The sequence below is a fragment of the Poecilia mexicana genome, unplaced genomic scaffold, assembly GCF_051168715.1.
Source record: "Poecilia mexicana isolate PSO_F unplaced genomic scaffold, ASM5116871v1 scaffold_23, whole genome shotgun sequence".
In the NCBI taxonomy this organism is placed as follows: domain Eukaryota; kingdom Metazoa; phylum Chordata; class Actinopteri; order Cyprinodontiformes; family Poeciliidae; genus Poecilia; species Poecilia mexicana.
In genome coordinates this window covers 1626056-1640714 of record NW_028263392.1, presented here as the reverse complement: position 1 = coordinate 1640714, position 14659 = coordinate 1626056, and the positions used below count along the sequence as shown (strand labels likewise).

The following is a 14659-nucleotide window of genomic DNA, read 5'->3' as shown; positions in this document are numbered from 1 at the left end:
GGTTCCTCTCATCCTCAAGTTTGTTGGTGAATATAGAAACTCAGAAGCAAGCAGCTGGTAATAGAAAATAACTTTATTTTGATAAGACACAATCACGTAATTACCATTTTGATTTTTAAGAGGAACAGATGAATTTACTGGCTTATGAAAGGCAACTTTGGCTTAACTTTTATTGTTCTGGTTTCATATAATTTTATTAAAATTAACAAAATGAATATGAAAAAAATACATCAACAACAATTAGAAGATTTAGAAAGCCAATAAAAACTTCACAGCTAAGAAATAGCAAAAATAAGTTTGGAATAAAAACAGATGCTGTAAGTTATCAGGGCTCTTAACAGAGCACTTTTTACTTGGGGGGCTGGGGGGGGCATAGGGAGAGGAGAGTTCTCAATGTGGAAAAAGAATCTCCGCAATTGGGTATACTGAATGATTGAATGAGTGCAATAATGTGTCATGCCATAGGAGGCGCTGACGAGCACACTGATTCCTTTTTCGGAGCTCGGTCTCATTTCAATACCCTAACCAACATCTGATGGAATGTATTGTTCAACATGTAGAGAAACTGCTCTAGGGAAGAACTTTAAAGTTTACATTTTTGTTTTGTTTTTCAGTTTATTCGCATCTAAAAGAATTTAAATGATTAGTGTTACAGCAACACAACATTTGGCAGAAACACCTGAGTGATTCTCTCCTTTCATTTTAAACTTATCGTGCCGTGCCAAATCATTAATTTGCCCCACCTTGAATCAGACAAATCAATGTTTGGTATTTTTTAAAAAGACATGTGGTTTTGTCACCCTCTAGTGGCTGCTAGAAGATAATTTAAAAGAAAAATAAAAGTTTTTATCGGTTAATAAGCAGTGGCTGATGACAGATCAATGTAGTGTCTATTTATCAATACTACACACCACACCAACCATTGATATTGTCAATGTGATGCGGCTACCTGCTCCCTGAATACATGACGTACAGTATTAAACGTGCTAAGTTAGGGCGGTTAGAAACCCCCTTGTTGTTCCTGGTGTGTCTCAGTCAAATCAGTGCAAGAATTCTGGACTTGTCTGATCTGATTCATTAGGTGCTCCTCCTACATTAAAGTAGTAAGAGTCCATTTTCTCAAAGAGAAATCGTTGGTGGTTGTCGTTCACGTGGGAACGAGCTTTGAGAATGCTCTGCTTTCGTTCTTGTTTCAGCTTTTTGTCCACAAAGGAATGGATTAACATCTAGAAACACCTATCAGAATGAAAAACATTGTGAAATGCCACTCTTGTGTTTATTATGTAGCAATCCAAAACTAAATGTTTTCAAATCGATTGTAATAGCTCCATGGCGCAAACTTTATGCGCTTGGTCCATGTTGCCTTCTGGTGTTTACTGCTACATTTGTTTTATCGCAGCAGCATTACAGCGCCATATACAACTTTGGTATTGGTAATGTAGCCTATTTGTAATGTTTTTGTCTGGATAAAAATGTGTAAAAAAACAAAAAAAAGATGTCTTCATGAGCATCTTTTTAGAAACCTCAAATAGCTTTGGAGTTGACTGGATGAGATTCCATCGCTATATCACTCTTGAATTCACTGTTTAGCCTTAAATAGCCCACTGAAGTTGGGATGCAAACACCAGTGGTGACAGTTAGTTGTGTTTTTGTGGCACTGATGGATGGATGCCCTTCACGTACAAAGTATATGTCACAATTAAAGACCGGCAGTCCAGCCTTCTATGGCTGTGAGCGTCAGCTAACAGAAAATCATTTAAATATGACTTACTGCCTAAAGAAAACGCTGCCGTTTCTCTGAGTTGGCCTGTCAATGAAAACTAAAGCACTAAATGAAAAATCACTGCAATAGGTCATTTAAAATGAAAACGTTTCAAATATTTCCATTAAACTGTCAACTTTGCCTTTGCATGTATTTCTATTTATCCTTCTGTTTTTGGATTATTTCCTACATATGGGTGGAATATTTTTTAAGCTTATCAAAAACTATCATTTCCCCTTCTGATCTGACATATTTTTTTGTGCTAATGTTTAAATAAAAAAACTTCACTGAACTCTCTTATCCGTTACGACCTTTTTCCATTTCATAGCTGTGCTTAGGCTATGACACAGGAATCATTTTTTTTGGTCGGCTTTGAGGGGGATTTTGGGGAAGACAAGGTGCGTTGGGAATCATATCTGGTTTGATACAGTGAAGAGGTTGTACTGGGTTGATACGATGATGAACGGGTTAGATACGGCGTCGCGCTGGGTTGATATGATGAAGAGATGGTTTGATTCGACGCAGTAGTAGGTTGATATGACGATGAACTGGTTTGTTTTGACACTGTGGTGGGTTGATATGATGAAGAGATGGTTTGATTCGACGCGGTAGTGGGTTGATATGACGAACTGGTTTGTTTTGACACTGTGCTGGGTTGATATGATGAAGAGATGGTTTGATTCGACGCCACAGTGGATGGATACAATGATGAACTGGTTAGATATGATGCCGCACCGTATTGATGTGATGAAGAGATGGTTTGTTTCGATGCCGTACTGGGTTGATACACCGGCGGCTTAGGGGCAATAACTGGTTTTGGTTGCTGTGCTGATGTACTACTAAGTCTGTCAACTAGTGGGTGTGTGGTCTTGTATGTCAGCAGGTACTCAGGATAGATCTGGTGTTTCTCAAAGACAACAAAAATGGAAGGATTTGCGATGTCGTTGACACAGCTGTCGTAGAAGTTTATGTCTCCACCGTCTTTGGACGGAGGTCGGACGTAGCTGGAGTCCCCTTTTGTGTAGCTCCCCACCAGGACACGAGACACAAACATGGTTTTGACATCAGAGTCACCAGTGTAGCTGTGGGAGTATTTAGCGTCCCGAGCAAAGTAGCTTCCTGTGATTGGAAGCAAAAAGATAAGTGAGAAGAGAATATATTTTAATGGCATCTTCTCTGGTCAGACAGTATCACGTCAACCTTCCACTAATATAAAAATTTCCAGACACTCTAAAATGTCATGTGTAAAATTTTTTAGGGCACTGTAGATGCCCTGAACCATCATCTTTAACCCACCTTTGCCATAAGCTGTTCCATTAACTCCACAGATCCTCCAGTCAAAGTTGTTGAGACAAATGGCGTCGATGTGTTTCGAGTCAGTCCCATGAAAAAGTTGCTTTTCTTCCACCTCACGTCCACTGTTGTTGTTCTTCATCTGAGTCTTTTGCCTTTAGGTAGAAATGTTGCAAAGGAATGTCCTTTAAAAACATGTTTACAGATCTAACATACTAAGCTAATGTTGCCGAGCTTCACCTCAAAGCTAAATGTTGATATAAGGTATTTACTAGAGGATAAGTATTAAAAGGTTCCTTAAAAAAAACAAAAAAAAACATCAGTACAAAACCATCCCAGTTTTTAACTTGGTCCATAGCATACATACCACTGAAAGACTTCCCAGAGTGCCTTGTTCTGAATCCTCTCTATCTTGATAATATCGAAGCCTCTCAAGGTTGTTCGAAAAAGTGCTTCAAGCTTTTGAAATTCATCCGAAGTGAGCGGGACGGCAACTCTCTACAATACACAGAAGCAGGAAAGTTCACAGTGGCAGTCACCAGGACAAGTTCAAATCTTTGGATGAAGTAGATATATTGGCCAACTTTAAGTCAATATGAAGATTAACATAGAAGGTGTACTTCTAGGTCTATTTCTGTCAGAGCAGAAATAGGATCGTCTAAAGCCACAAATGCAAAAAGCAAATCAAGACGAAACAGAATTTAAAAACCATGTGGAACCTCCTTCTAGCAAAGGAAAAAAGGCTTTTAACAGTATTTACATAGTATTGTAAAAGTGTGAACCGTCATGTACTTCCACATCTAGGTAACATTTTCTTTTTTGCAAAATTTTGACTTCAGTCTACTTTGTTTAAAACTCCTGCCACAATTTATCTTCTTGCCATGCGTGTTAGCACATGGAACATATATTGTGCAAGTTCAAACTTAAGAAAATCAAGTGGACTTTTAGGAACAAAGTCTGGTCATACCTTTCACGTACATTAGAAAGTTCTGAAGTTCTTAATATGAGAAGTGCATGTATATTCAGATCAAGGGCGTGAAACAGTGTTCAACAGAGTCAGGACTGAGTTTGTTTCTGCTTTGGCCTTCTGGAAATTAAATTTTAATATCCTTTGAGTGCCAAGTTGTTTTAAATAAATATTAACCAAATGAATCAAAGTAAGTCATGCTGTCATTTTCAAGCATCCAGGATCTTGAGTTCAGAGAACCTTCATCAGTGCAGACTACGTTTGCATAGTGCTGCATGAGATCAAAGAATATTATTGTGGTAAAAAGTACTGCACACACATAATGTGAAAACATTGTAATTCACACACTTGACAACCTGACCATTCGTTATTGAGGCCACAAACACACCATTTTACTGTAGGCAAATGGAGATAGCAAATGTGGAATCCCTATTCTGATAGGACGCTGGATAAAGATTTATATTACAAAAAACAAAAACAAGTCACAAATATGACACAAATCTATTTTATTTACCAAAACAACAGTCTAGCTTTGTAAGATATACAGCAAAAACATAAAATGACACTGTCACACCTCTTTTATAGATGCAAGTTTATAAAAAGAAAAGCATTTTGTTTGCTTTGACGTTTTCTGTGTCAAAATAGTAAATATATATATAATTTGATACAGAACAAAAGAAAAAGCACAGATACATTTTATGCTAAGTTGTGTTGCATTCAATGTATTTCTGAAACCTTCTGTAATCCCAGTCATCACTTCAACTTTATATCGACTCATATCTCTGTTCTGTTTGCACTGGCCATCAAATCCATAGTTGCACTGGAGTCACAAGCAAATAGCACTAATGATATGGAGATGGTGCAGGTTTTTATCTCTATGGCTTTAGTTGCTTCTTATTAGCCTTTTTTATTAGGAACAAAACAGCTGTGAACAGTGGAAAGAATGTTTTTGTTTTTGCTCATACAGTCGATGTAAAATGCTTTGGCTAAAGTAAAAGTAAACAATTAAACCGATAGTTTGTTTAAAGTACAGAATGAAAGTAGCAATGGATGACGCTCACAGTGAGCTCTAGGTCCAGATAAAGAAAAACCTAACAAGTTCCTAAAACCAGTAGGAACATCTCACTGCATAGACTAATACAATCAGACTGGTGTTCCTAAACAAAGTAATGCTCTTTCATGCACACAGATAGCAGATTCTAAATAAAATCATAACAAACGGTCCCTTCAACTAAGTCCCACTATATTGCCAATGCATATTGTAAAAATATAAGAGTTCTGTTTCAAATCACAAACAAGATTATATGAAAAATTTACTTCATTTATTTGTAGATTTCAGAACATCAGACTATTTACACAGCAAAATCCTTCTCAGACATTCCTGCCCTCTTCAGGAATGTGTCACAGTTGCTTCATGTCCTGCATCACAACTACCACTGTTGTGTATTCGATATTCAATGCGAACTCTGCGTCTCAAAAAGCGCTACCGTTAGAGAATCTGATGCCTTCTTCACCAACGTTCCTTGTTACTTTCATCCTCTTATGCTCAATTCTGGTGTTGCTAAAGAGTGTTGGTAACATCAGAAGAAATTTGGATGGATGCACAAAATTCTCATTTATCAGTTCTGAATCACTTACACAATTATTGCATTAAATTGAATCATGAATTGCAAGTAAAATATGTCAAATATTTCACAATAATCTTTTTTTTTTTTTTTTACTAGAAATTCCAATGTGTTTTGTGTAATCAGATCATCTAGAACACACCTTTCTGAAACTGGATCCAAACCACAGATGCTTCATTAAGAGAGCAGGAAATGATAGCCTGGCCTTCCTGCACAATTCTCATCTCCCATCAGTATTCTGTCTGGGATTTCTCCCACTGAGCTGAATTTCTCTGGTAGAATTTGTACTGGACCAATCAGCGAGCAGAATGAGGATCTCTGAACGATGACAGATTTTCTGCACTGCTTTAGAAACGTATTCTGCCTGTAGTTTTAGTGATGGCAGCGGAGGAAGTGAACAAAGTTGTTCAGTCCGTGTTGCCCACATTTACAAATATTGAATTAACATTAACAGCCATCTTGTTTGGATTGGCACTTCTCTCTTCACAGTGGAGGATGACAGTTTACAGTGCAGGGAATTTCCAATTAGATTCATATCATTGAACTGGAGCATTACATACGTCATGGACAAACGTTAGCGGTGTCGTACAATTTAAAACCTCAACAGAGTCAACATCTCCAGGACACAATTGTTTCTCAATAGCCACGACCTTCTGGTCAAAGCAAAGTGTTGAACAAGGAGCTGGTTTTTATCAGGTTATGGAAATGGTAACAACTTGTAAAATAAAGTGGCTTAAATGTCACTAATGCCACCCAAGTTTTAGCTTATATTATTGTGCTGATTTTGACTCTTACTTTTGAGAACCCTTATCTTAGTGAGGTAAGCTATTGTTATGACTGACTTTTTTAAAGACTCAAGGAAGATAATTTGGCCCTCTACACCACTGTACCTCAATCTTGAAAAAAGAAAACGTTCACCTAATCCCATTTCCCACAAGTCAGAGTGGAGAGGCAAGAAACCCAAACCCTGTGAGTTTATTATACCGAGAATCCTGTTGGAGGGATCTGCGTCTTGTCCCAGTGGTCTGGCAAAGAAGAGTTTGCTGCAGGCCTTCTGCAGGGATAGATGGTGAGGATGAGTTTCATGTTGACTTAGTTGAACCATTTTAAAACATGGAGGGCACATTCAGAACAAGAGGACTGATGAAGAACACTGCTTTTCCTCAACCTACCTCACTTTCTTGGTTCGGACATCAGCGGCAGAGACGAACAGAGGACGTCTGCTCACAAGCCTTTTAGTACCATAATGCTTATTTGTTTGAATCATGTCTGAAGGGAATAAAGGCATATTAATTGAGGTTGTATTTATTTGTTGTTTGAACCCATTTAAATGTCAAAGTCTTGTGTTTTACCCTGGAAACTAAGAGAATAAGACTGGGAGCCAGCAGAGAACTCCACTTCGCTCTCATTGTCCAGAAACTTCTGCTCCAGAGTTTCACTTCTGATGTCTGATGATTTCCTTCCGGCGTTCTGCAACATAGTGTTGGTGAGAATCATATTAGCCCTGATCTTTTCCACCAACATCGGCTTCATTTAATTCCATGATTACATAATACTGGATTAATACAGACTGATGTAAAGATGGACTTTATTAGCTAATTAGATTGTTTTTTTAAGGCAGTTTATTGAGGTGTATACAAATAGTTGTTTTAGACATCATTTGTAAATTAATACAGGAAATGACTGATGTGGACCTATGTTTAAAAAGAAGGACATATTATCAGTTAAAGCAAAAATAGTGGCAAGGAATTCTATATGAGATTAATTCTGCTGATTACTCAAAAGGTTTGCAGTGACAGGAATCATGTACTTTGTGATTTTTTTTCCTGTCCCTGAAAGCACCAGCAGTGGCCATTTTTAGCCTGGATCACCTCAGCTGGCTCTGCTTGCCGAGTCAACGTGTCACTGTGCGTATCGTCAGTACGCACTCTGCTGACACATCGGCTTTTTCCTTGTTTATCTGCTGTTGGCCAAACCAGATATACGTGTAGGAAGTGCTGTTCATGTTTTTATGACGAGGCATTGCTGAGGACTATAAACTTTGATTAGGTCATGTGTCCTCAACATGAACATAAGTTCTCGGACATTTGGACTGATCTGCAGTATTCCTTGGGCTCACAGTTAAATCGGCTACATTTAACATTTTTTTTTGGTGTTATTGATTTCATTTAGTGAGTTCAGGAGTTTGACCAACATTAGAAAACAATGACTGTTTAGTTGCTTGTTGTCCCCCAAGTCTTGTGACTGATTCCGATGCAAACCTTAGCGTTGACTGCTTCTAGTTTGTTTGCTCTTCAAACAACTCTCCCAAACAAACCACATCTATTCAATATTTTTAAAACTTACCATCATGAACTTTAACATTTAAGATGCTAACTCAGGCAGATAGATGGGTTCTTGCAGTTTCTCAGGGATCCTCCAAGCTCTGAGCTTTGGGTTGGATGAGAGGTCAAATGTTTTCCTACTTGTGAACAATTTATGCTGACTGAGAACAATGAATTATGATTTGTAATAATACTTCCTACATTGTTGCGTGGCAACATTTGCTTCTGTATGGTTACTGCTGTTATGTTGCCACCCTAGTGTTAACCCACCTACATCCTCCAGACCAGCAAACTGCCAAGACCTTTACTTTTGCATTTGGCGGATGCTTTTCCTTTTTTGAAAGTAGCTATGCGTTTTTTATGACTGAACTGACAAGCATGGATACTTTCAAAACTAACTTTTCTCAATTCTGATTTTGAGCACAAAATGTGTATAGATGTTACACTAGGACTTCATGTACTCACATCTGAACCGTACAGGTTCCACTTTCCAAACTCGTCCTGCCAGTACCAGAGCCACTCTGTGGTGTGAATGAAGGTCGGCTCAACCAAAGAGTTCACCGTAGTGAGCCGCCGCACTTTGTTCCCTCCTCGAGTCATGGTGTCAAAATGAACAGGCGGACTGCCGCTGCTGCAAACACAAAGCAATGCTTTAGTGAATTTAGAGGAAATGCATACATTTTATATTATTTTTATAATTTGAGTGCATTTGTCCATATTTATTTTAAATGCTGCAATCCTTTTCCAAAGAATAGTTGTGCAAAACATAATATTTCACATACCATTTTAGCATAACTACGATTTTAGCATAACTAATGTTTCAGCATAACTTCCATTTTAGCATGCCTTTTGGTTTAGCATAACTATTAATTTAGCATGAATTCCTTTTTAGCATAGCTTCTGCTGTGGTTTTTGTTGTTGAATTGTGTATTTATGGTGACCCTTTTGGGCCACCATAAATACATAAATAAATAACTGACAACAACAATAATAACTACTCAATGACTGACCCTGGCCTTAGAATTCAATATGGCTGCCCACCAGACCTATGTAATTTTTCTACCATGTTTGGACGGAGAAAGTTTTATTTTTAGTTAATAAAGTCACAGAAATGGATAGTAACATTTTCCCACACAAAGAAAAATGTTCCAAATTGGACAATAAAGTATCTAACCTCTTTTATTAAAAAAAGAGAGTGAATGCTGTTTTATTTGCAGCTCTGATGTTATTTTGAAATTGCTGGCTTATGGGGATGGTACAACTTGGGAGAACCAGGAATCCCCAAACTGTGTATTAAATAATGTTTAATCACTGCAGATAATTCCAGCACTGGTGTTACTAGTTTATACCTTGCTTGTTTTATACTTATCTAATTCTAAATGTGGCCTTCATGCCAACATGACATTAGAAAAATTTATTTTTTTGAGTGTTTTCATAAAAAGATCATAAAATAATGAAGAAAATGTTGGTGTTTTTAGACTTCATCAATAGAATAAAGTTCAGATTCTTTGAACAGAAACATTTTCTTTTTGGAGTCAAGCAAACAAGAAGCTCCATAGATAACTTTAAAAACGTTAGCAGCTAGCTGTTTACCAGTTTTTTCCACTCTACTAAGGAATCAAAATATTGTCATAACAATGATTTAAGGAAGGCAAAGGCTTCTTAAATGCTTTAGTAACTTGTAACATGTAGTCAATCCAATAAAAGAACTTTGCTAGGCGATTATCAAAACAACAGGTCAACTGGAGAGCTACTTTGTTTCTTACTGCTAAATAATAGTCTCAAACAGGATGTGAAGCTGAAACCACTAAAACTTTGATTTGGGGCTCATAGCATCAGCTTAACTTTAATTCACCAAGAGAAGTCACATGCTGACACAGACTTCACTTTATCGAGAAATATCACGGCATTGTCATATTGTAAGATATAGTTACAGACTTAAAAAGGATGATTTGTCAAGAAGCTTGCATGAAACCAAATAAAAACAGCAATTTTTTTCCTTTCTGTAACAGCTGAGAAGGTGGTTTATGCCCGGTAGAGCAGAATACCTGTACGTGTTGCTGGGATCGCAGTATTCCTTTTCAATTGCCTCGTTATCAGGCAAGGCGTTCCACTGGCCTCCTTCCTGGACCTGCCATCTGTACGGCATCTTGTCGTGAGCTTTAAAACATTTGTCTGAAAAAAATAACCATGAATGAGAACATCTGAGGCAAAACAAGGACAGGAAGCAGGTACCATGTGGAATGATGGGCAGTAACTTACCATCATGCTTGCAGTAGCCTTTAATGAAGTACATGCATATCTCAGTTTTATCTAGTAAAAATAAAAAAAAACTAAATTAACTTCGGCCTAGCTCTTTGAAACATTATTTTTCCCTATTCTATAGTTTGTGCATTTACCTTTGACAGGTTTGTTTTTTTGTTTGCCTTTCTGGTCATCTGCTCCATTTCCCTCTTGGCCACCAGCTGCACCAATCATTTCATCGACGGCAGACGTTCTTCGGAGCCCTGGTTGGTTGCCGCCTCTCCCTTTATTCGCTGAAGTCCGATTGCGACTTCGACTGCGTTTTTTCCTCATATTGCTGCTCGCCTCGGAGTCGTCAGCGGCAGCAGAGACGTCACTGTTTGACGAATTAAAACTTGGCGGGGGACTCTTGCTTTGGCTGTGCAGGTTCAAGCCACTGAACTCACCCCAGATGTCACCAAAGGAAGTGCTTCGTAGCTGCGTGATGTTGTTACCTCCATTTCCGCGGCCCCCTCTGCTTCCCCTGGTTCCTCTGAACCCCCTGTAGATGGTTCTCCCTCTCCCTCGGTTCCACTGCCTCTGCTCCGTATTCAAACCACAGTCACTTCTTGAATCGAAATCGCAGCCAGCACCAGAGACGTCACTGCTGGATGACCTGAAATCTCCTTGCTCACTCTTGGTTTCAAAACATCCTTGTCCAGTGACCGTAGCCCACCAATCAAGGTCTCCCACGAGGTCACTATGGGTGGCTGTTTCTTGCTGTCTGGAGTTTCCTCTATTCCCCCTGCTGCCCCTCATACCTCTACCTCTGGGCCCTCGGTTGCCCCTATTTCCACCTCTCCCTCTGTTGCCCGGCCTGCGACCTGAATTTGGCCCATGGTTGGAGCCGTCGTTGCCCCTGTGACCCCTACCAGCTCCGCCTCTGTCATAGTACCTCAATGCTTCTCGATTTGCGTAAACGGACTTCAATGAGCGGAGCATGTCGTCGGGCACCATCTTATCGTGCAGGATCTTCTTTGGCTGAAAAGCAGTAAAGTCATGGGCTCTGGAGCAGCTGCAGCTTTGGGTCAGGTACTTCTGGCAGATGTGGAGTCTTTCACAATCTACGCCGCTCGTACACCGGCCAAATACTCCATCACCGTTATTGTAATCATGACATATCTGGGGGAAAACAGAAGAAAACGGTCAAATACGGTGCGATCGAGTGTAATCGTTGTCGTTTCTGATGTGAAACTTCATGAGGTGAGAATGTAAAAACGTTGGTGGCCTTACAGCAGGCAGCATGGAGTTGTCGCTCTGCAGCAGCAGCGTACACAGCTCCGCCCTGCTCAGGCCCTCCAGCTCATGTTCTATCAGCAGCCTTTGGTTGTAGTCAGAGTTCAGAACGTGAGGGAAACTGCAGCCTCTTCTGTTGGGGAAGAATACACAAAGATTCATGACCAATTTAAAAAGACGTGTTTATCAATTTTAAAGCTATTTTTGTACACGCTGCATGATTCCCAGTAAGGATGCACTGTTACAAACATTTTGGCCAATAACTTTAACCAATATTAATATTACTGTAATGGCTGATAACCAATATTGTTTAGGTTCTGTAAATTTCTCTAACCTCATGGTAACACAAGAAAGTGACCACGACACTTATTGTGCTTCAGTTAAAAACTCCACATTCCTACGTTTCGGGGTGAAATGATTCCTCAAATAACTCTGGTACCTCGATTACTAAAAATTCTCGAGGCAATTATCTGTCTGACGAGTTGAAGATATGTCAACTGGAAATGTAGGATTGTCTGGTACTGTTCTGAACTGGTTCACGTCCTTTTTGACAAACCGGAAGCATTTTGTTTATGCTCATAATCCTAAAGCTGAGCAAAGAAATATCACTTATGGGGTTCCTCAAGGCTCTATTAATGGGCCTCTTTAATTCAACATCTGTCAAACCAATCTGAGATGATGGGATTTATAAATACCTAAATTAAATCACACCGATGTACAACAGTTACGTTGTTATGTCAGCATTGTCATTATAATATCTATTATGCCCAAGTATACCATTTAATATTTCTTTCCATTTATGTTGAATACTAATAAACTCGCCTTTCCTTGTTAGACACAGGTTGTTGGGATATTACTTAACATAAATTGTCTATTTGTTAATGTATTTATTTTATTTCATTTGTGCTCAAATTACTCACACTGTATCTGAATTTCTTGTTGTGGGTTTGCTTTTTCACAACACACAGCACTTTAGAGAAGCAAGGAACTTCTTCATACATCTTGAAGGAGGAATTGAATCATTATTCTACATTATTTTCTGCTCTTGCTTTTGAAGGGGAAAAATACTGCTTTAAACAATGACATACTTGAATTTTGACTGAATAAAAAAAAAACTAAAAGAAGGTAAACTACAAAAGAACATATTGTGAAATTTGTGTGGTGATAGAATTAAAAACCATGCAAAATTGTTGACATTGACATTTATGTTTTGGGTCATAACTTTACACATGTTTAATGTAAATTAAAGTCACTTTTACCTTTTAGAATTGTGGGTTTTACGATGCAACTGATTTCTTAATTTTTGACTTACATGTTTAAAAGTGGTTTTCCTGAATTAGTTTGTTTATTAATTTTACCAACACACCTCATTTTAATTTTGAATAGGCTTTAGTTAATTGTGGCAACTGTTTATGGGCAGTGATGTCACTGGTGATGAATAAATTTTGCTAGTAAGATAAAATGCCAGAATAAGAAAAATCTGATCAACTTCAAATTTTTGTGCTGTTAAGTTCATATTTTCAATAAATATAAAAGGAAATTCAAAATGTCAAGCTCATTTATATTTTTGATTATATAAATGGTGTTACACTATAAATAAAAAAAAGATAAGATAAAATGATTACTTGTTTTTCCCGTACTGGTTTGATTGGATCCAAAACACGCCTTGACTTTAACGATACTTCTTTGTTACAGTAGGAGCAGGTAAAGCTAGCTTCGACTGTAGAAAAATAAAACACTTGCGCAATGACGTCACTGTTAACTTTGAGAAAGAAATCACAAACACGTCATTTCAAAACTCTACTTGAATTATAAGGTCATACTGCAATTTTCTGATGTTTTTCGTTTACTCGTTAGTCTTTTACCACATCTTATCTTTTACCACAACACTTGAACGCACCGCGGTTGATAAGGCCTTTGACCAGGCACACTAATAACTCGGACAACGCCGTTTAGTTAGCTTTGACAGCTCTAGTTTTAACTGAATACGTAAAGACGTGGCAACCATCTCGTTTCCCTTTAAAGCAACCCGAACGTCACCAAGTTATTTACCTTTGTAGGAAGTGACAGGAGCCGGAGAAGAGGAAGTTTTTACACATGTGTAGCCCCTCGCACGTCCCCGGGCAGTCTTTCTTCCTGCACAGTCTCAGGCTGGTCCTGGCCACCACTCTCTGTTGCCCATTGCTGGAACACAAGGCAAACTTGCTTTGGTTGGAAATCACCTCAGTCGTGGACTCCCCTGGGAAAAGGTTGTACATCAACTCTTCGGCATCAACTGCTCCTTGATTAGCGCAGATGAACTTTAATATTTCAGCCTCCATGGCTCCTCCAGGAGCGCTTCCGCCCTGAAGGCAAGAGGCGAAAGCAGCTGTGGTCGAGAAGCCGCTCGGTCCAAGAGGAGAAGGAAATGCTCGGTGTCGTTTCTGCTGATTGGAAACCGAAACTTAACTTTTTTTAAGGTAGTACTGCAGTTTGCCACTTGAGGGCGTCATTGTGTAGCATTTTCACAACCTTTCAAGGCCTTTTTGTTTCAAGAGTTTTCCTGTGCTTTAAAAGTAAACTATGTGGAGTCGGAAGAGTTAAAGACGACGAAATTTCCTTCGTCTTTAGCCTTAAAAGAAACATTTCCTACCAGAATCTCCTATTTTCCAATCTCCCTCAGTGCCAGATAATACTGACCTCATTCCATCCTAAATACATCCAGCTGTGCTTTTGAATTGAATTTTGCTTAGATTTTTCCTGTTCTTTTTTTTTTTTTTTTTTTTTTTGTAATGATAAAACTCATGGATCTAGTGAGAGTTTCAGTTTTTAAAGAAGCTTTCCATTGTTTCTGTGCACAAAGTTGAGTTCCTGAACTGAAATATGTTTGTTTTAAGAAACTAGTGATAACTTTTATTGAGACTTCACAGTTTTCTTCAAATAGTCGTTTCGACTCTATTTTAAATGTTGTGAACCATTATTCACAGTGGATTTTGTTGTGTTAAAACCACAAATGTCAATGTACTTTATGGGATTCATGTTTTTTGGTTTTGTTTTGTTGTTTATTTACACAAACAGTGTTATGTATATTGACATTTTTTATACTGATATGTTCAAATAAAACCCAGTGCAACAGAACGTACTTTATAAGTAAATACTATGGAAGCATTTAACTGCCAGAGTTAGGAAA

At 38.4% G+C, this 14659-nt stretch overlaps 1 protein-coding gene across 1 annotated transcript; it reads right to left on the bottom strand.

Annotated features, from left to right (window-relative positions):
- Window positions 1–55: 55 nt before the first annotated feature.
- On the bottom strand, window positions 56–14659 carry LOC106922717 (protein mono-ADP-ribosyltransferase PARP12-like). The gene is made up of 12 exons (XM_014995368.2): window positions 13543–14659; window positions 11488–11623; window positions 10371–11376; window positions 10234–10284; window positions 10020–10146; window positions 8437–8602; window positions 7000–7117; window positions 6820–6916; window positions 6632–6701; window positions 3423–3553; window positions 3059–3210; window positions 56–2881 (listed from the first exon to the last, which is right to left on the bottom strand). The coding sequence occupies exons 1-12, from the start codon at window positions 13809–13811 to the stop codon at window positions 2097–2099; spliced, it is 3108 nt and encodes a 1035-aa protein (XP_014850854.2). The 5' UTR covers window positions 13812–14659; the 3' UTR covers window positions 56–2096.

Coding starts and splice junctions, on each gene's coding strand:
- LOC106922717 (XM_014995368.2), bottom strand. CDS start 13,811: ATGGAGGCTGAAATATTAAAGTTCATCTGCGCTAATCAAGGAGCAGTT. Junction 3,554..6,631: donor TCCCTCCAACAGGATTCTCG/GTATAATAAACT, acceptor TGTGTATTGTAG/AGAGTTGCCGTCCCGCTCAC. Junction 3,211..3,422: donor CTCTGGGAAGTCTTTCAGTG/GTATGTATGCTA, acceptor TTCTACCTAAAG/GCAAAAGACTCAGATGAAGA.